At 55.2% G+C, this 22,750-nt stretch overlaps 1 protein-coding gene across 3 annotated transcripts; it reads right to left on the bottom strand.

The window, feature by feature from the left end:
• Positions 1-1,333: 1,333 nt before the first annotated feature.
• On the bottom strand, positions 1,334-22,020 carry PRKCG (protein kinase C gamma). Of its 3 annotated transcripts, none has more exons than XM_070771688.1 (19): positions 22,000-22,020; positions 20,293-20,500; positions 19,885-19,916; positions 18,794-18,876; positions 14,570-14,681; positions 14,274-14,405; positions 13,355-13,511; positions 12,605-12,739; positions 12,230-12,317; positions 11,688-11,717; positions 8,207-8,359; positions 7,719-7,907; positions 6,553-6,644; positions 6,394-6,456; positions 6,120-6,258; positions 5,036-5,116; positions 3,791-3,898; positions 2,326-2,466; positions 1,334-2,229 (listed from the first exon to the last, which is right to left on the bottom strand). In XM_070771688.1, the coding sequence occupies exons 2-19, from the start codon at positions 20,460-20,462 to the stop codon at positions 2,041-2,043; spliced, it is 2,094 nt and encodes a 697-aa protein (XP_070627789.1). In that variant the 5' UTR covers positions 20,463-20,500; positions 22,000-22,020; the 3' UTR covers positions 1,334-2,040. The 3 variants fall into 3 exon arrangements, with proteins under 3 accessions (XP_070627789.1, XP_070627790.1, XP_019835752.1); XM_070771689.1 differs by lacking the exon at positions 22,000-22,020 and adding an exon at positions 21,911-21,993; XM_019980193.2 differs by lacking the exon at positions 22,000-22,020 and having other exon boundaries at positions 20,293-20,749.
• Between the last annotated feature and the right edge of the window lie 730 nt (positions 22,021-22,750).

Below are 22,750 nucleotides of genomic sequence, written 5' to 3'. Positions count from 1 at the left end.
ATCTAGGCAGGCCCCCTCTTCCCCCAGGCTCAGAGATTCTGGGCTCCAGCAAGTGGAGAGGTCACAGAGAGAGAGAGACAGGTAGACTGTCAAAGGCCTTTGGGCGGAGAGATGCTGAGACCCAGAGACCTTGAGGTAGAGAGAGAGAGAGAGACAGGGAGGGAGAGAAAGAGAGAGGGGCAGAAAAAGAGAGGAGAGACCCTGAGACGGATAGACAGCAGGGGTGGTCCTGGGGGTCCCTTGAGAAGACTGGGGCTCTGGCCAGGCGTGGGGGCGCAGCCTGGGGTCTGGGCGGCTGGAGGAGACGGGAGGGGGCGTCCCGGGCCGGGGGTCCCCTGAGCAGCGGGCGGGCGCAGAGCGGAGCCGCGTCCTGCAGCCGCCGCGGAGCCGGGAGCCGGGCCAGCACCCCCCCACCCCCGCCGTGATGTCAGCGGGGCCACTCTTAAAGGGGCAGGCCGCCCGCCGAGGGTCGGAGCAAGGGTTGGGGGCCGCGGGCACGGATGGGGGCCCCGCGGCTGTGCTGGGGGGGAGACAGGGGGAGCCCCAGCATCCAGCTAGACCGAGTCTCGGGAACCCAGGAGTCTGCGGGGACGAGGAGACACCGGAGCTCCCCGAGGGAGCCTGTGAAGCTTTGGGGCTCAGTCCCCTCCAAACGCAGACAGAAGCACACCGTTCCGCGGGCCTGTCCCCATATCCAGGAACTACACTTCCCATCAGTCCTGGCGGCGGCGGGGGCCGCGCCTGGGGGGAGGGTCTGCCACAGGGTCTGCTGGGAAGTGTAGTCTATTGGGACTGTCCTCTCCACGCCCCTCACTCGCAAGTGGGTCAAGGGAAAGACGCCCGCAGGGTGCGTCCGTCCGCCCTTCGCCTCACGTCGCGGATCCTTAAGCTCACAGGTTTCTCTGTCGTAAGGTCTCTTAATGGCAGGGCTGCCTTTCCTCCTCCCTCTTCCGACTTCCCGGCCTCCGGGTCTCAGCGTGTCCTGTGTGTGCCTGGGAGCTTTACCTTGCTCTGGGCAAATGGGTGCGTGCTTGTGTCTCTGTGCTCCCGATCTCTGCCTGACACGCTCAGTTGTCTGTGCGTACAACTGCCTCTTCCCTCACATGTCCACTTTGGTCCTCTCTTTGTGTCTCTGCTTTCTCTGGGTCTCTGCTGTTTGCTGTCATGCTGTGGGTATCTTCTCTCACTTTATGGGTCTCTGCGTTTCCCTCCTCTCTCTCTGCAGCCTCTACTCAGCCTCTGTATGTGTGTGTGTGTGTGTTTCTATGTACAGTCATTGTCCCACCTCCATCCCCCTTCATTCTCCAAGTTTAGAAGAAAAACATCCAAACACTTGAACATAAGCATCCCAAATTTATTCTCCAGCAGTTGTGGCTGGGCGGAAGAGGGGGCACGGAGAGTCCCGAGAGTGGCAGGCATTTGGGTAGAGGTGGGGTTCCGAGCAGGACTGGAGGAGCCATGCGGTGATAGGTCTAGGGGTGGGGGAGCCTAGGACAAAAGCTGACAGAGAACAGGGGCGGGGAATATCTTCCGTATGTCCCAGGAATCCCTAGAGCGCAGAACAGGGGCACTGGAGCAAGGGGGCACAGCCTCCCACTTACTCTGGAACTGGAGCGGAGGTGGGAGGGGCCTCGGAGGTGGGGGGATGTTCTGGAATCCTAGTCTAGAACAGCCCATCCCATGAGACTGTTTCCCAGGAAGAAGAAGAAGGAAAAACAAAACAAAACAAAAAAAGGAGAATTGGGATGGTGTTGGCAGTTCTGTAAGTTGATGGAACAGAGTCCAGGACGCTCAGGCAGGTCAGAATCTAGGGCTCAACAGCAGCAGAATCTAGCACACGGTAAGACTCTAGAGATTGTATTGGGAGTGCGGAAAGCCAGGAACGCTTGGGCGGGGCGGCTAGAACCCGGGGGGTGGGGCAGAGGCCAGAACGCTGGGGAGCCATATCTAGAATTGGAAAGGCGGGTGGCATGGTGAGGCGAGGGCCAAAGCCGGGGCGGAGGAGGGAGCCGTGGGGACGCCTGGTGGCGGCAGGTGGGATTACATGACTGGCACAGGCGTTGGGCTGATGGGGCTGCGGGCATCCGGGTGCACGAAATCCGGGTTGACATAGGTGAAGCCCTGGAACTCAGCCTGGTCGATGCTGGCCAGAACCAGGCGGTCAGGGGGTGTCAGCGCCGGCGCCGCCCGAGTGAAGAACTTGTCGAAGTTCTCGCCGCTGCGGCCACACTGTGGAAAACACCGGGAGGGAAACGTGAAGCGTCGGAACGCGTGGCTGGTCCACCCTCTTAGGGGCCAGCATGGTGTTCCCGGGAGGGGACTGACCGGGCGGGGTCTGAACGGAGGCGCGATCTCTAATCGTTCCAGCCTGTCCCAGTCGATCCAGCGGAAAAAGCCGTGAGCGCGGATGGTGGGCTCTCCATCGGGGCCTGAGCCCAGGCGCTTGGCCGGGTGCTTGGTGAGGAACTGCAGGGAACACAGAGAGAGACGGACAGACAGACAGAGTCCCAGACAAGGAAGCCCAGAGAAAGACGGGGGTGGAGGGGAAGACGAGGAAGGAGGAATAGAGAGAGACAAGCACGGAGATCCAGAAAGAGAAGAACCAACAGTGGGGGGAGGGCGCGGTGCAGAGATGAGGGGGTGAAGAGAGGAAGAGAGAAAGAGGAGAAGGGGGGATAAAGGAGAAGGGGGGATAAATGAGATGGGGTAAATGAAACTCAAACCCAGAGACCCAGGGACAGACAAAGAAAGGAGCAAGATCAGGATGTGAAGGTGTGAGCGGCAGAGAACCCAGAAAGAGAGGAAGACGATCGGGGAAAACATCCCAGAGGGAAAGTGGCAGAGAAGGAGAAGGCGGAAGAGAGAAGACCCAGAGAAAAGGGGGAACAGAGACCCAGAAAGAGGGAAAGACTCAGTGGGGAGAACAGAGAAGGGAGGAGGAGGTAGGAGAAGAGAGAAGGGAGAAGATGGGAAGGGGTGGGAGAGACGGAAGCCCACAAAGAGAGGAGGGTGGAGACCCAGGAAACAAGCACCCAGAGAGAGGGATGAAGACCCCATATGAAGGAGGGGACTCAGAGAAAGGGGAAGATGGAGACCCAGAAAAAGAAGATGAGAGAGACCCAGAAGGAGGATTGCGTGTGTGTGTGTGAAGAGGGGTTGGTGAGAAGGTAATAGAGACCCAGAAAGAGGAGGACGAAGATGGAAAAGGTGAACAGAGATCCCGAAGGACACAGAAAAAGAAAAAAAAAAACAAGGCAATGACACAGAAAGCCCCATCATGTGCAGATGGAGGCAGAGGAATGGGACAAAAGCCGAGAGAGAGAGATGTGGTCAGAGAGACGTGGAGACAGGAGCTCGAAGCAGAAGCCTGCTAACAACTGCTGTAGGCTAGGCTCCTTCTCCTGCCTTAACACCACAACCCCGGAGGAGGAGACGGTGGCTCCCAGAGTTTTGGTGACTTGCCCCAGATCCCACTGGAGGAAAAGTGGCAGGAGTTAGGTTCGACTGACCCGCTCGGCTCAGCGCTGCCTGCCCGGAGCTGGGGGGTGGGAGGGAAACACAGGACAGGGTAGAGGCCGCCCGTGGACTGCCTGGGGCAGCAAGGCAGGATGTGATTGTTCTAACAAGATCAGTGTGCTATATAAACTTTTTCAGCAGATGGAAGTAAACCGACTTGAGGAGTGGGAGCCTTTTCCTAATGTGCAGAGACACTGCGTGGGCAGTCCTGGATGGCAGCCGTGGGGCGTGTAGGTGCTGGGCCTGGAGAATCTGGAAGTCAGGGGGCTCTCACCCCCTTGCAGATGGCCACAGCTTCCCGGGAAAGCGACTTGGGGTAGGTGACAGTTTGTTCCATGATGGCTTGAAACAGCTCCTCCTCATCTTCTCCATCAAAGGGGGGCTAAGAAAGTAGAGGCGTTAAAGAGTCAGAGGCCTGACTACCTGGCCCCACCCTCCTGCCCTCACTGCCCACCACAAGCAGAGCCCGCCCCGGGGTGGGGGCGGTCCCGAATTGCTAGAGAAAAACGTGACCAGACCGCTAAAGCTATGTCTTTCCCACTCTCAGAGGCTCTTGTTTTCTATCTCAGATGCTTCAGCTCTCTGCACCTCTTTGCTGCTCTGTCTCTCTTTATCTGCTATGTAAATCAGCAAGGTGTTAATTAGGCAATGTGTCATTTAAATAGAAGAGAGAAAAACTGCAGGAAAAAACTATAAAAGCACTTTCTTGGCTGGATGAGTGGCCTCCAGTCTTCTCAGATTTGGAAAAGCAGTATCCAGACAAAGATTCTAATGTGGGGTCTAGGGAGTCTGTTTCTACAACTGAGTGGGGCGTCCTTGAATTTGGATGGGAAAAAAACATGCATCCTTATTTTTTGAAATCTAAAATTGAAATTCAGCCTTATAAATGTAGGAAAGAAACCCCAGCAGTAGTAGTTGTGACTTTATCACTGATGGAAATCACCGATATTTTCTTATCATATAAGAGTTGCAGATATCTCAAAAAAAAAAAAATAAATAAAACACCAAAAAACCCCCAGTCATCTCTACTTTAAAATTACTGACAGGCCTTCCTACTTACTTCCTATTCCTGTGAGATATTACTATTTAATGCCATTTAATTCATTAGTAGGAAGTCACATATAAGTCCATATTCTAATACCCTTAGACAACCATACACAGTTAAATTTATTTACTTGGTTAAATTATATTCAATTAAGCCTTTAACATTTTGATAGCCAGATTTCAATATGATTGACTTCTTCCGTAATGCTATTGTCTTATTTGATGTATTTAAAAGCATTGTTCTGAGAAAGGGGTCCAAGACACAAAAAGGGGGAAGAACCCCCCAGCCTGTGGGAAGTTAATGTTTCAGAACCATGGAGAGCTCTCTTCTATTTGACTGACGTCCCCACAGCTTCCTACACTCAGCCTAAAGACAACCCTTCCTGACCTGCTCCTCCTGAGACAGGCCATGTAACAGGTGGCACCCCTTCTGTGTTGCCATTAGCCAAACCAGCCTCTCCCCAGCATCCCTTACCTGTCCTGCCAACATCTCGTAGAGCAGAACCCCAAAGGACCACCAATCCACAGACTTCCCATAGGGTTGGTAGGCAATGATCTAGCAAGAGAGGGAGGAAGGTGAGCAACGGTCATTGTGTTTTAAGAAAACGTGGGCCCCTCTAGCTTCACCACCTGGAAACCCTACCCAACTTTAAATGCTTTCAGCACAAACTTTTCCCACTCAGAACGCTTTGGCTCCATCCTTTGGAACATTTGAGAAGCAGATTCTACCTACTCAGAACATTCCTTTGGTTCCAATATAAAGTCGAGCTAAGCACTAAGTTGCAAGTTCCGCCCACCCTCTAGAATATCTAGATAACTGAACTCTCTCCTTACAATGTCAGGTGCACAGCACAGAACTTCAGAGACCAGAGAGTCTTAAATCTGGACACATACCAGATTCTTGATTGCTTAAAGATAGTTGCTGCCAGCCCTGAAGAATTCCAGCCACAACAGACCAGAGTCAGAGGCAGGAAGTGTGTGTATTTTTCAACATCTTCCCAGGTGATGCTGATCAGCAGCTATGTTTTGAAACCATTGGCACTGGTTACTCAGGCAGTAGCACGGAGTCACCAGGAAAGGTCAAGGACAGCAGCATCAACCCCACCTCTCCCAAGGAGAAAAGTCGGGACCTGCTCTTAGTCTGCTTATGTTCAGTCAGATCATTAGCCCCACCTCCCCAACAAAGAGCAGATTCTTGCCCACTTGAAATATTCAGGGGACAGCCTCCACAAGCCTAATGTTCTAGTGGGATGGGCCCCACCCCCTCAGAGTACACCGGGACTCTTCCCCCAGCTTCTTAGAATGGTCCAATAACAGGTCCTGTTCTCCAGAATCCCTAAAGGGGGTCCTGCTCTTTCGGAACATTCACCCACAAGTCCTGCCCACTTTGCCTATTTAGAGACCCAGCCCTGCACACTTACAATACTCAACACGGTTGGAACAGTCCATGACTCCCGTGAAGACCCCGGGGTCAGTTCCCCACATTACGAACACTAGCCTCCCAGGCATATCCACGCAGCGAGCATGGAGAGCACTAAGAGCGGCGGAGGTGGGGTTACCTCGGGGGCTATGTAGTCCGGGGTCCCGCAGAAGGTGCGAGTGGTACTCCCGGGAAAGACGTTCTCCTTACACATGCCGAAGTCGGTGATTTTGATGTGTCCTTCGGCATCCAGCATCACGTTGTCCAGTTTCAGGTCCCTGTGGGTGGGTTGGGGTGCAGTGGGTAGGAATTGCAGGAAGGGGAGAGAGTTCAACAGCCTGGAGCCGTGAAATTTGAATCCCTTCCCTTCTAGGGGGTCCGATTCTCTCCACTGAAAGCCCAGGGCTGCTCACCGATAGATAATGCCCTGGTTATGGAGGAAGAAGAGGCCGATGGCGATTTCTGCAGCGTAGAACCTGGAGGAGGGGACGGGGGGCGGGGTCAGGAAGCCAGAGGCGGGACACCGCTCCCTTTCGCTTCCCCCCCACCCTCCTCTCTTGGCCAAGACTTACGCTGCGTGGGGTTCCTTAAACTTGCCCAGCTGTTGAATGTGGTACATCAAGTCGCCCCCGGTGACATACTCCATCACAAAATACAGGCGATCCTGGGGAGGGGGTGGACGGGGGCTTAGAGGCAAGGGCACGCCCACCAGGGGAGGGAAACGTCCATTCCTGCCCACTCCAGACCAACGCAGAAGGCTCTGGGCCCATGCAATCAGAAATCCAGAGCAACTGTCCACGCCTACCTGCCATCACAGAATCTCTACCCACTCCATCCTCTGTTACTCTGAACTGTTGGGTGTTCCCCTCCTCCCTTCCCAGGATTTAAGATTGAGGTCCACCATTTGCTTGAAATCTCAGGAAAACTGAAACCTCTTTCCATATCCACTCACTCACACATCCAGTCTTGGCCACCTGCTAGGGACCAAAGCTGTTCAGACTTCACTTGTGAATGATACTAATTTTTAAATTACTTTTTAATTTTTGGCTGCACCTTGCCGGCTTGCGGGGATCTTAATTCCCCAACCAGGGATCGAACCAGGCCCCCTGCAGTGCAAGTATGGAGTACTAACCTCTAGACCAGAAGGGAATTCCCAATTAAAAAAAAAAAAAAAAATCCAGGAAGCTGGCTACGCCCACTCAGAGCTCTTCAAAGTAGAGTCACGCCCTCTCTAACCTCTGACAGTTCTGACTTGTTGTCCCATTTCAGTCTTCGGAAACGCCTTATTTCTGATGACTCCTTAACTAAGAACCCACGAGTGACAGCCTCATCACGCAGAGCCCAGTTGTAGGCAAGCTCACTCAGGAGACGTTCTCCACGCACTCCTTTACTCCAGAACCCAGTACTCCAGAAACACCCACTCAACCCCTAGGGAGTTCAGACCACGCCCACTCAGGCTCCAGGTGCTCTGGCCACGCCCTCCAAGCCCCCTGGGTGCTGGCCACACCCACTGAGGAGCCGGCCACGCCCCTTCAGAGTCCACTGAGGTCTTCTGCCCTCCCCCAAACTCAGACTCTCAAATCCAGTGCTGAGTGTATCTAGGGGGTTGCGGGGCGGGGCGGGGGGGGGGGGGGGTTGCGGGGCGGGGCGGGGCGGGGCGGGGGGGGGGGGCGGTGGGGGGCGGTGGTGGAGATGAGGCAGGGCCCCTGAGCCAGCCTGAGGCCCCATCCTTTCGCACCGGGGTCTGGAAGGTGGAGTGAAGCTGGGTGAGGAAGTGCGGCCGGCCTCCCGGGCCTCGGCCCCCCAGAGCCAGCACGCGTTTCTCCACCAGGGTGCAGTCCACGTCGTCATCCTGGACGATCACATCTTTCTTCAGGATCTTGATGGCGTAGAGCTCATCGGAGCCCCGGCGCTCGGCCAGCATCACCTAGGGACAGAAGCCTAGTCCATATTGGGAACCCAGAGCGCTGGTCCCTAGCCTTCCCTTTCAAGGAGACAAAGAAACAGAATCCCGGGTCCCCCCTCTCACTCACGGGGGACCAGGTGCCCTGACGTGGCCAGCTACTCCTTCAGGACAAGTATCCATATCTTTAGGCCTCTCTTCTCCAGGAACTCAGAGGCACCATCAAACCATCTTTGGGGCTCAGAAGCCTAGTTTCCCCCGCCCCAACCCTGATTTCATCTCTAAGAAACCCGACCCCTCCCCCAGAGCCCCAAGAATCCAACCTTCCCAAAACTGCCTTTTCCTAGAACCATGAGGAAGCTGAAGTCGGAGATGTGCAGTCGTCCAGGGCTGGCCCCGAAGAAACAGCGCTTGGAGTCGGTGGGACTGGGGGATGGGGAGGGGATGGGAGATGAAGAGGGACCCGTCCGCACCCTCTGTGAGAAAGGGAAGACATGCAGAGCTAGTCAGACCCCGGAAGGGGGTAAGGGGGTGCCCCTCAGAGAGACAGTATCCAGGGAAAACAGAGAAGGGGAGAGAGACAGAAACGGAAAGATGGAGAGAGAAGAAACGCTGTTTCCACACCCATCTTTGGTTTAGGACTTTTTCTGACTTCACCCATAGCCTGCAGGTTTTATTGGGCTTTCTTTGTGGCTCAGACAGTAAAGACTCTGCCTACAATGTAGGAGACCTGGGTTTGATCCCTGGGTCAGGAAGATCCCCTGAAGAAGGAAATGGCAACCCACTCCAGTATTCTTGCCTGGAGAATCTCATGGTCAGAAGGGGCTGGCAAGCTACAGTCCTTGGGTTCACAAAGAGTTGGACATGACTGAACGGTTAACACTGGACTTCCCAGGTGGCACTACTGGTAAAGAACCTGCCTGACGATGCAGGAGACATCCATCAGAGATGTGAGTTCAATCCCTGGGTCGGGAAGATCCCCTGGAGGAGGGCATGGCAACCCACTCCAGGATTCTTGCCTGGGAAATCCCATGGACATAAGAGCCTGGCAGGCTTCAGTCTCAAGTGTCGGACACAACTGAAGAGACTCAGCATGCTTGCCTGGGGAGTTTGGTATTCAGCTAGCACTTAGACAGCTTACTATATGCCATCAATCCTCCCCATCAGCACCACCACCCGATCTCCCATCTTAGAGAAGGTAAGTCACACAGCAGGTAAAAAGTCACACAGTCACACAGCAGGTAAAAAGCAGAGCCAGAAATCAAAACTCATTAATGCCAGAGACTGTGTCTCCCTCCTTTGTGCCTCTCCACCATCACCCAGCAGGTGGCTTGGGTCTGGAGTTGAGTGCTGAATGCAGGTCCAGTGCTTCTAACTTCAGAGCACATCCAGAACCTGAACACGCTTACCATAATTGCCTCCCTGGGCCAGCCTCCCCGATGCCTTCTTCCTCCTCCTACCGTCAGCTCTCGACACAGAGGCAGTCCTCTTGTCCAAATCAAAACCATCTCGGGCCACCTTTAGTGGCCTCCCATCTCACTTGGTCTATTTAATTACTTAAAAAATGAACTTATTTAGGTTCACTAGGTCTTAGCTGCGGCACATGGGATCTAGTTCCCTGACTGGGGATTGAACCCAGACATTGCTGGCTTGCTCCCACCTCAGGGCCTTTGCATGTGACCTTCCCTCCACGGGGAAGGCTCTCCGCCATCCTTATGGCTCACTATTTCATCTCCTTTCCGTCTTTGCCCAGTGGTTACTTTCTCGGTGAAGCCTTCCCCGCTTATTGTAAAATCTCACCGAACAGCACTCCCTATCTTTAGCGCTTCTTTTTCTCTAACAGGATCATCAGCGCCTTTATTTTGTTTAATGTCTTCCTCCCAGGAGAGCAGGAGTGTACTTTTTTCCTTCTCTCTTCTTGTTTGCTGCTATATCCCCAGTGATTAGAACCATGCCTGGCACACAGAGGGCTCAAGTAAAAATATGTTGTTTTGAAAGAAGCAATGCCAGAGTGAAAGTGTTAGTCGCTCAGTCATAGCCGATTCTTTGGGACCCCATGGACTGTAGCCTGCCAGATTTCTCTGTCCACGGAATTCTGCAGGCAAGAATACTGGAGTGGGTTTGCCCTTCTCTTCTCCAGGGAATCTTTCCCACCCAGGGGTCAACCTACGTCCCCTGCGCTGCAAGGCAGATTCTCTACTGTCTGAGCGACCAGGGAAGAGAGAGAGAGGGCACCTGTTCTTTCCTTGGCCTGGAAATCTGTCCTCCTTCTCCTTTACCCAGGGAATCCTGTACTTCCTGTTGATGAAGTTTTTCTCTGACTTGCTCAGGTCTTGCCAGAGGTTTAGGACTCCCCAGTGCCGGAGGCCATCTCCATGATCAAATACATTCCTTCTCTATCTGTAACTTTCATTGAAAGTGGAGCTCCCCAGGGAATGGCCTGATTCTACTCCCAGAATAGGGCATGACTTACGTAAAAGTTCAGGAAATAGGTGTTCAGGAAGTGAAAAAACAAAAAAAAACACACCAAAAACCAATGGAGGAGAGAAAGGCCACAGTGAGAAATGGACAGAAAAACTCAAGGAGCAATTCAGGTGTCCCTTCCTCAGGAAAGTCCTCCCTGATCACCTCCCCCAGCCCCTGCCAGACTGGGTTAACCTTGTGCTTCCTGGGTGCCTGTAGCTTAGTCGCTAAGTTGTGTCCGACTCTTGTGACCCCAGGGACTATAGCCCGCCAGGCCTTCTCTGTCCATGGGATTCTCCAGGCAAGAATACTGGAGTGGGTTGCTGTTTCCTCCTCCAGGGGATCTTCTCTTCCCGACCCAGGGATTGTCCTGGGCAGGAAACCTGTGAAACCGAAAGTACCCCAGACACACACACAGCTCGCCCTTGGGAATTCCTCAGACGCCTTTGGCTTTTCCAGTTCACAGGCTGATGCTGTTCTGGGGGTGGCCCTGCACGGTCCTCACCCAACAAGAGAGGGTCCTTAGGGGCCACTCGAGGGGGGACACACCCACAAAGTCAGGAACAGAGAAGGGCCTGGGTCTGCGAGAGCCCCTTTCCTGAACCTTTACAGGGTGGAATGACAGATGCTACTGGCCGCCTCATGGAGAGGCGCGCAGTGGGGTGGGGAGCTGGGGGGGGTGGGGAGGCTGGGTAAGGCCTTGGTAAGATCCTGACCTTTGCTCCCCAAGGTTGATTCAGCCCAGAGGGGAGTCAGGGCACGATGGAAGCTCCCCAAGGGTACCAGTAGCAGCAGGGTTACCAGGATCCTCCCATCGGCTGTGGTCCTCCTACCATTCCCCAACAACAGTAACGCTGAAGACTGCAACGCGATGGGCATAAATACACTTGCCTTGGGAGGTGGAGGTGGCAGAGAGAACCCTGTTTTGGACCTACATCCCCTAGAGCTCTGCTCCTCCTTCAGTGCCAGGAAGAAACAGAAGTGTCGCCACAGAATCCGAGAACCACAGGCCCAGAATGACAGACCACAGAATTCCAGAGCCAGGCCCCACAGCCCATGGAATGCCAGAAACACGGGACCCAGAATTGATAGCTACAGGGTCCTAGAGCCTCAGGACTGTGGGCCCTTGGATCTAAGGAATCTGTGATGCTGTCCCTACCTTTAGGGGTTGCCTGAGGGTCAGACTGACCTCCAGAGCACTCCAATTACTCAGCAAATACAAGACCTAGGAATGGTATGAGTTCCACCCACACATGTGGAAATGCAGACAGATATGAGAGGGATGAGATACAGACCACAGGACTGAAGCTGCCTCCAACCCAAGCCTCTGGCTTTTCTCACCTCGTATAGTTCCAGGGGGTAGTTACAGGCCTGAGAGAGAAGAAAGTCAGAGTCAGAGCCTTCTGGGAGGGGTAGGCGATGGCCCTAAAGCAGGGGAGAGGGACCCCCCGATCCCCAAGCCATGGGGATGGATGTGTGTGCGTGTTAGTTGCTCAGTCGTGTCCGACTCTTAGCGACCCAATGGACTGTAGCCCACCCGGCTCTTCTGTCCATGGGGTTTTCCAGGCAAGAGTACTGGAGTCGGTTGCCATGTCCTCCAGGGGATCTTCCCGACCCAGAATTGAACCCGCCTCTCCTGTGTTTCCTGCATTGGCAGGAGGATTCTTTACCACTAGCGCCACCTGGGAAGTCCTGGGGATGGATGGGAATTCTAATTCCCAGCACTCCCTTAGAAAAGCAGAAAGAACTCCAGGGTCTTCTGGGAATTTTCGTCCCCGGATCAGTTGGCAAGCAGTGATGGAGTCTGGGGAAGGCCAGCTCTGAACTGTGGGAGGTTGCGCTCCCCGGGGGGTTGGGGGCTGGAGAAGTCGGGGTCTGGGTACCTCGAACTTCTGGAGGAGGTTGCAGTTGTCGGCGTCAGCCACCGGCACATTGTAATACTCGCCCTCCTCCTGGTTCAGTAACTTGTACCTGACATACAGACGGAGACCAGAGCGGGAGGGAGGGGGGAGGTTGGGAAGACGGATGGGGCACGGGGGGCGGGCACCCAAGGGAGAGGCAGAGACATCAAAAGGGGGTAAGAGATGGAGAGACGGAAATAGCGAAAGAAAGAGTGAGATAAGAAGAGAGGGACGGGGGGAAAAGGTTAAAACAGCCCAGGGAGGCCGAGACGATGGCGTCCGGGCGGAGAGAGACCACAGCCCCGGGGATGGAGGCGCGGGTGTCGGCGCCGAGCCCCGCCCCCGCCCGCCCCTCACCAGCCGTCCACCGGCGCCTTGAGCAGCTCCGAGACGCCGAAGGACATGGCGCCCATGAAGTCGTTTCGGGAGGTCCGGTCCCAGTCCCACACCTCCACGCTGAGCCGGCGCTCCACGTCCCCCGGCTTCAGGTTGCTGCGGGGAGAGCGGGGCGCAGTGAGGGGCCAGCTCGTGGCTCCCCGACCTCCGTATCCTCGATGCTGGAGGAGCCGGCAAACCTCCTGAGCTGGGGCCTCTTTCCTGCTCTGCGGAGTGTCTTCCCAACCCTAGTCCTCCCGAAGAGGGTCCCTGTCCCTGCCTTGGCCCGAAGTCAACCTAGACGGCTCTCGCAGCCCCCCTCCCTGGTCTTTCGCATCTCTGCCTCTGGGCTTTTCTCTCCGGATCTCTCCTATTCTCCCTCCAGAACCGTCCTTCTGTCTTTCTCTCAGTTGGCTTCTCTTTCTCTTCCTGCCGCCCACCTATCACACCCCGCCCCATGCCGTCTGTGTCTCTCCCTGGGTTGATGTTTCTTCCTCTGAGTCTCAGGGTCTGTCTAATCTCTCTGATCTCTGTCTTAGCTCTAAAACGGTCACCTTCTGTGTCTCCATCCCTCTTCCTCAGTCACTTCATTTTCTCCTCCCACCGCCTTCTTCTCCCTTTGCGGGGCTCCTCCTATCCTAACACCTGCTCTCTGTAGTCTTGTGGGCCACTAGGACTCTCAGACCGTTCTCTGTTAGTCATCACTGGGCCTCCCCTGCAGCCGAGACTCACAACACAAAGGTCTCGTTCCACACAGGGTTTAGCGTAGCTTTCACCGTGCGGGTCTTCTGCTTGGTCAAATTCCGAGGGTCTGGGATGAGCTTCAGCTTCACATAGGGATCGGAGAGACCGTTGGGGTCCATTGGGATGAGGTTCCGGGCCTCGCCAACTGAGGGGGTAGGTGAAGGAGGGCAGATGGGGTTAAGATCCAGGGAGAGGCCCTGGAGCCTTCCCCCAGCCAGCAGTCATGACTTCCAATCTTTCAACTTCCTCTTCTATGACCCATGTTTTTTGTTTCCTTTTCTTTCTTTTTTTAAAAAATCTCTTACTTCTCCAGTACCCAGAAGATGGGGCATGAAGCCCTCTCCTTAGCCAGTGACCCAGAAATCAAATCCAAAGCCCCTGGCTCCCTTAGGATCCTGGCCATATCACCAATGCATGCATGCTAAATCACTTCAGTCATGTCCGACTCTGCGACCCCATGGACTGTAGCCCGCCAGGCTCCTCTATCCATGAGTTTCTCCAGACAAGAATACTGGAGTGGGTTCCCATGCCCTCCTCCAGGAAATCTTCTCAACCCAGGGATGGAACCCAGGGCTCTTATGTCTCTTGTGCCACTTGGGAAGCCATGTAGTAAATCGGAACCTCACTTGGGACCAGTTCTTCTCTCGTCCGCACCCGCCTCCACCCCCAGGACCTTGATGCCTACAACAGCCATCATGAGAGGCAAGGCTGGAGACCAGGGGCCTCGAGCAGAAAGGGGCATGGCCGGGTGGCTCAGCCTGTGCAGGCGGGGTCAGCAGTGTGGGCGTGACCTTTGTGAGGGGGCGTGGCTTTCCTGGGTCGGTGAGAGTGGGTGGGCAGCTCGGGTGGACTCGACCCAGTCCCTGGGATGAAAGGGGCGGGGCCAGGCGAGGAGGCGGGGTCTCACCCGTAACGTGGATCTCATCGGAAGTGGGCGCCCGGATCTCCAGCTGCAGGCGGCCCCGGCGCTCCGTGTGGTCCACGCCGCACAGAGAGGGCACGCTGCGCACACAGCGCCGGTGCACGTTCATCTCGCAGCCTGGTGGCGGGGGAACAGAACTGGGAGGTGGGACTGTGGGTCCCGCCTTTAACTCCAGACCCCACTTCCCCTCCTCCACGCTCCCCCCACCACCACGCGCGTTACTCGAGACCCAGACTCTGCGCCTTTGCAGGGGCCGCGAAGCGCTGGGTTCGCAGACTCACAAGAACACTTCATGCCCTGGTGCACCAGCCCGTAGAGCAGGGAGCCACAGTGGTCGCAGAAGGTGGGGCTGCTGTAGCTGTGCAGACGGAACTTGTGCTTGTTCCGGGGATCCTGGCGTGGGGGGCGGTCGGAAGGAGCCGGTCAGAAGGCGGGCCAGAGGGGGTCCTGAACAAGCACCGCCCCCACCCACTCCCCCGCCCCCACCGCTCTTCCTCTTCAGCCCTGCTCTCCCAGGCTTCCTGCTCTTCCGCCTCATCATTCACTCTCCAGTATTTATGGAGCACCTACTGTGTGCCTGGCACTTTCTTGGTGCGACGACCCAGCCCCTGAGCAAAGCCAATAAAAACTGCAGTCCGTGTGGACTTTACTTTCTAGTGGAGGGAGACAAAATGAACACGACAAATAAAATATATAGGGCCTTCCCTGGTGGTGCAGTGGTTAAGACTCTGCCTTCCAGTGCAGGGGGTACCTGTTCCATCCCTGGTGAGGGAGCTAAGACCCACATGCCTTGGGGCCAAAAAATCAAAACACAAGACAGAAGCAATATTGTGACAAAATTCCATAAAGACTTTAACAAATAGTCCCCATTAAAAAATCTTAGAATATATAGTATGAGGTATGGATATAGGTGCTCTGGACAAAGATGGAGCAGAGAATGCACATTATTAGGGATGCAGGGGGGATTGAAATGTGAAATAGAGTGATCAAGGAAGGTTGTACCAACAAGGTGGAATATGGGAAGAATCTGAAGGAAGTGGAGGCTTCCAAGATCCCACAGTCCCTACCCCATGGTCTTCCACAAGCTGTTCTCTGAGGATGTGTGGGCCACCATGAACCCCGGATTATTCATGGTCAGCTTCTTTCAATGTCTGCTCAATGATGACCAGCCTTCTCTGAGCCCCTTGTGGGATGCAGACTGTGCCCTTTCAGTTTTAGGGACCCAGGTATCCCAAAGATTAAGTGTAAACCACACAGCAGGGTCTGGTTAAATGTGCTTGGTAGTGTTACTACTATCATCATGGCCATGGTTATTACTAGCGATTTGATTGCAGTCCCCACGTAGCCCTGGGTTTAATCAAGAGCTGGGCCATTTCCCATTTGTGTGATTTCAGGTACATGCCCCATTTTGAGCCTCAGTGTCTTGATCTGCCCAATGGAAATAAACAATCTATCTCTTGAAGCAGTGCTTATAGCTCAATTCCAATTAAGCATGAATTTAAGACACCAGGAAAAGCATTTCTCCTTCCACCCTCAGCAATGTCTAAGTATGAAATAATTTGATATTTGCATTTTTCTAAGCAGGCTTCCTTGGTGGCTCCAATAGTAAAGAATCTGCCTGCAGTGCAAATCAAACCTGGGTTTGATTTAGGGGTGGGAGAGATCCCTTGGAGACAGGAATGGGTATCCACTCCAGTATTTTTGTCTGGAGAGTTCCATGGACAGAGGAGCCTGGTGGGCTACAGTGCATGGGGTCGGAAAGAGTCAGACACAAATGAGTGACGAACACTTTGGAGCTTCCCTGGTGGCTCAGATGGTAAAGAATCTGCCTGCAATGCAGGAGACCCAGATTCGATTTTCTATGAGTGCATTGCAAGAGTTTTATAGGGTGAACATTCAAGATCTTCTTAGGATTTTATTTTGAAGTTTAGTGGGGATTGAATTGTACTTGGGTGGGGAAAGGTGTTGGCAGTTGCATGCTCTGAACCTCTAAAGACCTTCAGCTGACCCGAGCTCCCAGTGTTCCTGCCACATGAAATGAGCTGCTGTGGCTGAAAATTCCCAGCAGGGTACCTGACATGGGAGCTGCTGTGGTTATTCTCAGGGTGAAAGTAGCTATTAAAAAAGGAGACAGTACTGGCGTTCCGATTAGGAAGATTAGGGTTCAGATTTTGACTCTGCCCACGACCCAGCTGTGTGATCTTCCCTCACACCACCCTTTTGAGAAATTCAGGGAGCCTCCCCATAAAATGGGACCATGAGCCCTCCCTGAAAGAGTTCTTGTGCAAACGGAATGCAATCATGCATCTTGAGCCCTGAGCACTTCTTAAGCCCTTGATCTGTGTTGCTGACAAGAATAAAAGCTTAATGCTTCACAGAGAAAAAAGAAAGCCAGATACAGAGGAAAGGCCTTGTCCACACTATTTCCCTTTGTTTCCTCACCAAGAATAGTAACAATTTTACAATGATAAAAATTAGTATTTTGCCTTTTGCTACATACCAGGTATTCATACCCAAGGAGTTGGCTCATTCAGTCCTTAAAACAATCCTATCAGATAAGGGTGTGGTTATTAAACCCCATTTTACAGACAAGGAACTGTCTGTAAATTGACAGAGAGGGAAATTAACTTCTGGAAGGTCACAGAACCAAAACGCGGTGCAGGTGGGACTCAAGCCCAGGTGTCCTGGCCCAAGAGCCTCCGTTAGATGGGGACAGGAACAATACCTAACTTTATAAGCTGTTGAGAAGATTCATTCTTACGCTAGATACAAGATCCCTGTTAAGTGCACGCAATGAGCCCTGGGTAAATCAGATGCGAGTGTTTGGTGGTGCTGGAGCTGGACAGGTGAAGGCAGCAAATAATATATATAGGTGCTGGGAGACAGTGGAGCTCAACCTTGTTCTCGGAAGTCATATCCTCTAAACTTCAGTTTTCTTGACCTGACAAGCTGGCAAAATGCCTCGTGGACTTCCGTGGTGTGCTCTCTCTCTTTCTCAATCCGCCTCTTTCTCCATCTGCTAACCATAAAACCGTCTCCAACTCTGTGTCAAACCCTGGGCTAGTCTCATGCTGCCTGACTTCACTAAACTGTCAAAACAAGCCTGGGGGCGTCTAGATTGATGCCTATCCCACACAGGAGCCCTAACTATAGGTGGCTGTTTCTTTTTTTTTGGCTGCTCTGCGTGGCATGTGGGATCTTAGTTCCCTGACCAGGGATTGAACCTCTGCCATCTCCAGTGGGAGTGTGGAGTCAACCATTGGATCAGGGAAATCCTACAGGTGGCTATTTATTAATTCAAATTAAGCAGGATTTTTTGGAGAAGAAAATGGCAACCCACTCCAGTATTCTTGCCTGGAGAATCCCATGGACAGAGGAGCCTGGTGGGTTACAGTACAAGGGGGTCGCAAAGAGCCCGACACGACTTAGCGACTAAACCAAGCAGGATTTTAAACTTCCATCCCTCGGCGGCTAGCTACGGTGGTCGGCAGCTGGACAACAAAGATACAGAATGCTTCCATCATGCCGGAAAGTTCTCCAGGTCAGCACCAGATGGTCACCCCACTTTATAGAGGGTGAAACTGAGGCTCACAGAGAGGAGCCCCAGGGCCAGACAGAGAGTGCAGGAGGGATCAGGGGTGGGCATGGAGGGTGGACAGTTCTTGTTAGCCCCTTGATGTTGGGGGCGGAGAGGAGGGAGGGAATGGTTGTCTGTTTCTGTGTGTGTGTACATGGGGGACGTGTGCATGCACAAATGTGTGTGCAACATGGGGGAATTTGTGTGTGTGTGTGCACACAGGGGTCTAATATGCATCCGTGTGTGTGCACATGGGTGTCTGTGTGCACGGCGCACACACAGGGGGCATCTATAAGTGCATATATGTGTGTGCGTGTACATGACAAGATCTCTTGGGTTTTCTTCTCGGTACCTGCTAAGCAGTTTCCCGTATCTACCATTTTCTACCCTAGTGAACCTTTCTGAGTGTCTGCCCCTCCGTCTCTGAGTTTGTCTCTCCCAGTCTTTCTGGGTTCCCTTTTCCTTCCTCCCATGCTGCTGACTCTGTTCCACTGCTCTTGCTTTCTCCCCCCTCCCCCAATCTGCCTGGGTCTCTTTTTTTTCTGCATCTCTGGGCGTTCTCTCTCTGTCTTATCTCAGGATCTCAGTGCTTGCATCAATTTCCCTCTCTGTCTCTCTCTCTGCCCCTCATCCTTCTGCTTTCTAAATCTCTTGACTCCTGGATCACAGCCAACCTTCTCCAGTGCCGAGGTCCCCTCACCAGGCCTCCTCTCTGTCCCCCACCTGGGTCCCCAGCCAGTCTCGGTCCCCTCTCATTCCCCCTTTCCAGGCCAAGGGCAGGGAATCTGGGCCAGACTAGCTCTCCCTATCTCTCCAGCCCCCCTTCCCTCCCAGCCTTAAAAATAGCAGGAGAAATTGGGACGGACGCCGAGGGGGTGAGGGCGGGGGCGCGGCCCGAGGAGGGAGAACCGGGTGTCCGGGCACTCACGTCCGTCTGGGGGCCCTTCCCAGCGCCTGGACACTCGAAGGTCACAAACTCGTGGCATCGTCGATGAACCACAAAACTGCAGACTGAAGGTGAAAATCATAGAAATCCAGAGCAGAGAGAGACCCCAGTGGACAGAAAATCAGAAAGAGGGGAGACCCAGACAGAAAGAAACCCAGGTGAGAGGGATCTCCATAGGGTTCAATACAGAGAAAATCAGAGACCTTGACAGGCAGAGAGAGACAGATAGACACTGAGAGACAGAGATTCTAAAGGTGGACCCAGACAGAGAAACAGAGATGCAGAGAATCACAGAAACAGAGAAACACAGAGCGCCCAGTGCCTACACACAGCCAAAGACGAGACAGAGACACAGAGGCAGAGACAGAGAGAGAGAGAGGGAGACACAGAGAGGGCAGAAATGGAGACAGAGAGAGAAAGCAGGATCCACGGACAGAGATTAAAAAGTGAAGAGAGAGGCAGGCAGACTAGAAGGGGGGAGACACAGAGAGGTCCTTCAACAGAACGGAGAAAGAGCATCAACTTGGGCAGAAGTGAGTCTGGGGGCGACGCCGACGGCCCGCCCCCCCTCCCTGACTCACTCTGCTCTCAGCAGTAGCAGCTGGTACTTTAGGACTCGCCCCCCCCTCCCCCGGCCCCCATATCTGCCTGCCCCACCCAGCCCCCACCCGCCCATCGGTGACCCCACCCGGCCTGCCCCTTCCTAGGACGGGTGGTGTTGTCATGGCAATGGCAGCCTGGGGTAGGGGGTGGGGGGGCTCTGACTTTGCATCTCCAGCCCCCCCTTCAGCTCCCCTTTTCCAAATCTCCCTGTTCCCATGGCAACAGATTCTCCAAATATCTGTCCCCACCTGGAGCCGGCCGAGGGAGGGGCCCCCAGTGCCACCTCCGCGGTGGCCCCGCCGTCAGAGCTCCCCCCACCACTGCAGGCAATGTCTCTGCCACACCCCCCGCCCCGCGCTCCCCCGCGCCTCTCTGGGGACCAGCGAACACGTGTGTCAAGCAGCCTAGGCTGCGGGTCCCCAGCCTCCACCCTCCCGAGGGTCCCAGGAGTCCAGGTCCCCTGCTCTTACCTTGACATTGCAGACCCTGTTTTCCAATCCCCCTGTGAGAGTCAAGGATCTGAAGTCAGTGCAGAAAAGGGTGCTGGACCCCCTCTCCTCTGCAGGTCGTGGGAGGCCCGAGTACTCCCACCCCCTCCCGTCGGACCCAGGAGTCTGAACCCCAGCTAGCCTCCTCTTCTCAGGACCCCGAAATCCTGTCCCCTTCGTCCGTGTCCCTCTTCTTTCAGACTCAGGAGCCCAGGCCCCCAGCCTGTTCCTTCGGACCCGGAAGGCCAGGACCCCCGCCTCGCTCTCTCTGACCCAGGAGTGCCGGCCCCTAACCCGTGCCCAGCCTGGAGCCAGGAGCCAGGGCCGCAACCCCCTCTTTCCTGCTCATTAAGGGCCCCCATCCCCCGGGGCCTCAGCCCCCTCCCTCACCATATGAAGTCAGTGCAGTGGCTGCAGAAGGTCGGCTGCTTGAAGAAGCGAGCGGTGAACTTGTGGCTCTTGACCTCATGGACCACCTTCTGCCTCAGAGCCCCCTTTCTGCAGAACAGGGGCCGGGGTCCGCCCTCTGAATCGCCTCCGCCGGGGCCCAGGCCGGACATGGCCCCCGGAACGTAGCAGGGACCGGGATCCTGCCTGTCTGGGGAAACAGGTGGAAGGGCGACTAGCCGGAGGCTCGGCAGGACAGAAGAGCCGGCGGGAGATGCCGCGGTGGGAGTGAGAGGGGCGAGGCACCTCCAGGAGCCGAGCGCGCGGGGCCGGGAGCGGAGCCCCGGGGCGCGCCGGCTCCGCCAGGGGGAGCGAGAGCCGAGAGCACGGGCGCGGAGGAGCCGGAGGCACGGGCGGCGGCGGTGGTGGGAGCTCCGGCTCCGGCACCTGCTGAAATGTGGGAGCCCCGGGCGGGGGGAGGTGTTGCCATGACGACCGAGGGGCGGGGTTTCGGCTTAAAGGCGTCCCCCAACCCCCTTCCTGGAGAGCCCAGGGACTATTCCCTCCGTCTCCAACACACACACACACGTGCGCACACCCACTCCGGAGGCCGGGTGAGGGGGGCGGGGGAGGGCATCCTCTGAGCTGTGCCCTGCCCCCTCCCCAATCTGCCCCAAGCCCAGTCCGGACCCCCTCCAGGGTGCCGCGGCGACTCCTGTGAGCCCACCGCAGCTCCGCTAGGATCTCCGTCTGACTGTCTCCGTTTCATTGTACAAACTTTGTATTGGTGCTGAGATCCAACGGTGAGCAGGAGGGAGTCTTGGCGTCTCACTTTTTCGGATGTCACCCAAGTCTCGAGTTCTCCCTCTGGGCTTCTTGTGATTTTTGTACGTCTGTGTCTCCCTCCGGGAGTGTCCCTTTCCCTCGGCCTCTGTTCCTCTCCCTGTATCCCTATAGCTTTCTCTCTGTTTCTCTGGTTGGGTCTGGGTTCCTTTCCTTGTCTCTGAGAATTTCTGTTTTTACTTCTCTTTCTTCTTCGCTGTGTGTCTCCATCTACGTTTGTCACTCCTCCTGTGGACCACCACCCCCCGCTCCTGGGTCTTGGGGTGTCTCTCCCTCTCACTCCCAAGTCTGTCTCCCTGAATCTCTTCTTCTTCCTCCCTGTCTCTGTCTCTATGGAGCTTTGTTTCCCCTTTCCTCCGTGTCTTTCTCTTTGAGAGTCAATCGGTGTCTCTCTCCCTGTCTCATTCTCTATGTTCTCTTCTTTCTGGTTCTTTGCATTTCTCTCCCCTGGTCTTTGCAGATGCTTTCTCTCTGTCCCTCTCCGTTCCTCTGTGCTTGTTCCTCTCTGACCACTCTCTGACTCTGAATCTCTATCCATCGCTGGGGGTCTCTCTCTGAATATTTAAGCTGATCTCTCTCCTTTTCCTTCTCCCCTCTCCAGCTCTATCTTTTTGTCCCTTCTTCACCCACTCCGTATGTCTCTCTGTCTCTGTGAATCCCTCTCAGCTTGGGGACGGGGGGGGGGGTGGGGGGGGGGGTGGGGGGTGGTGGAAGGTCTTTCCTTCGCTCCACGTCTCTCACTGATTGAGTCTGTCGCCCCCCACCGGCTCTGAAATACCCTGGGCATTTCCGTCCGGGGGTTGGGAGGGTCTCTCCGAACGTTTGGCCCGGTCAGGTTTCCTCCTGTCTTCCCCTCCGTCTCCCTACCAGAGTCTGCCTCTCTCTGGTGGCAGTATGTCCCTCCCCCGGCTCCAGAGCGCTTCCCAGTTCCGGCTCCTTGGGGGTGGGAGGGGAGGAGGGACAGGTTCTGTTGCCAAGGGCAACCACGGCCGGGCCGGGGTTGCGAGGCGCAATGCACTCTGGGACTTGTAGTCTGGGCCTGCGGATCGGCTGTTCTGGCATCGCGGCTGAGAACTTTCTCTCCCGGCATGATCCGCGAAATGGGGCGTGGCGCTGCGGCGAGCCTGGGGCGCTAGACGTCTACTGCACGTTCCTTGGGACTCGTGGGGGTCGGGGAGTCAGCGAATCCGAGTACTAAACCCCCAACGTGGGGGTCACTGGCTTTCCAGCCCCTTCCAGGCGTCCGCCGTCCCCCAGGATCAGAGGACAGGGGGCGGGGGGTGGCCCCGAAAACGGACCTAGGAACCCCACCACGCTCTGTTCTAGTTCGGCTTGGGTTCTTCTCGAATTGCCAGCATATCACCCTTGATCCGACAGCTGTCCTGGTGCATTCCAGAAGAGGGTCAAGCGTGGGGTGGGGAGGGAGACGCCGTTCGAAAAGGTGGGGATTGATTTAGGTCCGAATTCCGGGGTGGACAGTGGAGACTTTTCCTCCCCAAAAGGGCGTAAGCCTGCTCTAGATAGCCCTCCCCCGCCTCCAGCAGGACCCTTCCTCTTTTTGCAGTATCTCTTCCCAATTGCTTTTGCGGCTGTAGGTGGAGAAAATGGGTTGCACGAT

Source organism: Bos indicus, chromosome 18 (genome assembly GCF_029378745.1).
Source record: "Bos indicus isolate NIAB-ARS_2022 breed Sahiwal x Tharparkar chromosome 18, NIAB-ARS_B.indTharparkar_mat_pri_1.0, whole genome shotgun sequence".
Classification (NCBI taxonomy): Eukaryota; Metazoa; Chordata; class Mammalia; order Artiodactyla; family Bovidae; genus Bos; species Bos indicus.
The sequence above is the reverse complement of the archived record's forward strand: the minus strand, read 5'-3'. Positions and strand labels throughout refer to the sequence as shown.

Excerpts from the sequence above, each read along its gene's own strand:
- PRKCG (XM_070771688.1), bottom strand. The coding sequence starts at position 20,462 with ATGTCCGGCCTGGGCCCCGGCGGAGGCGATTCAGAGGGCGGACCCCGG. Across the intron at positions 8,360-11,687 it reads ACCCCCTGGAACTATACGAG|AGGGTGCGGACGGGTCCCTC; the intron begins GTGAGAAAAGCC and ends CCTTTCTCACAG. Across the intron at positions 5,117-6,119 it reads CGGACTACATAGCCCCCGAG|ATCATTGCCTACCAACCCTA; the intron begins GTAACCCCACCT and ends CTCTCTTGCTAG.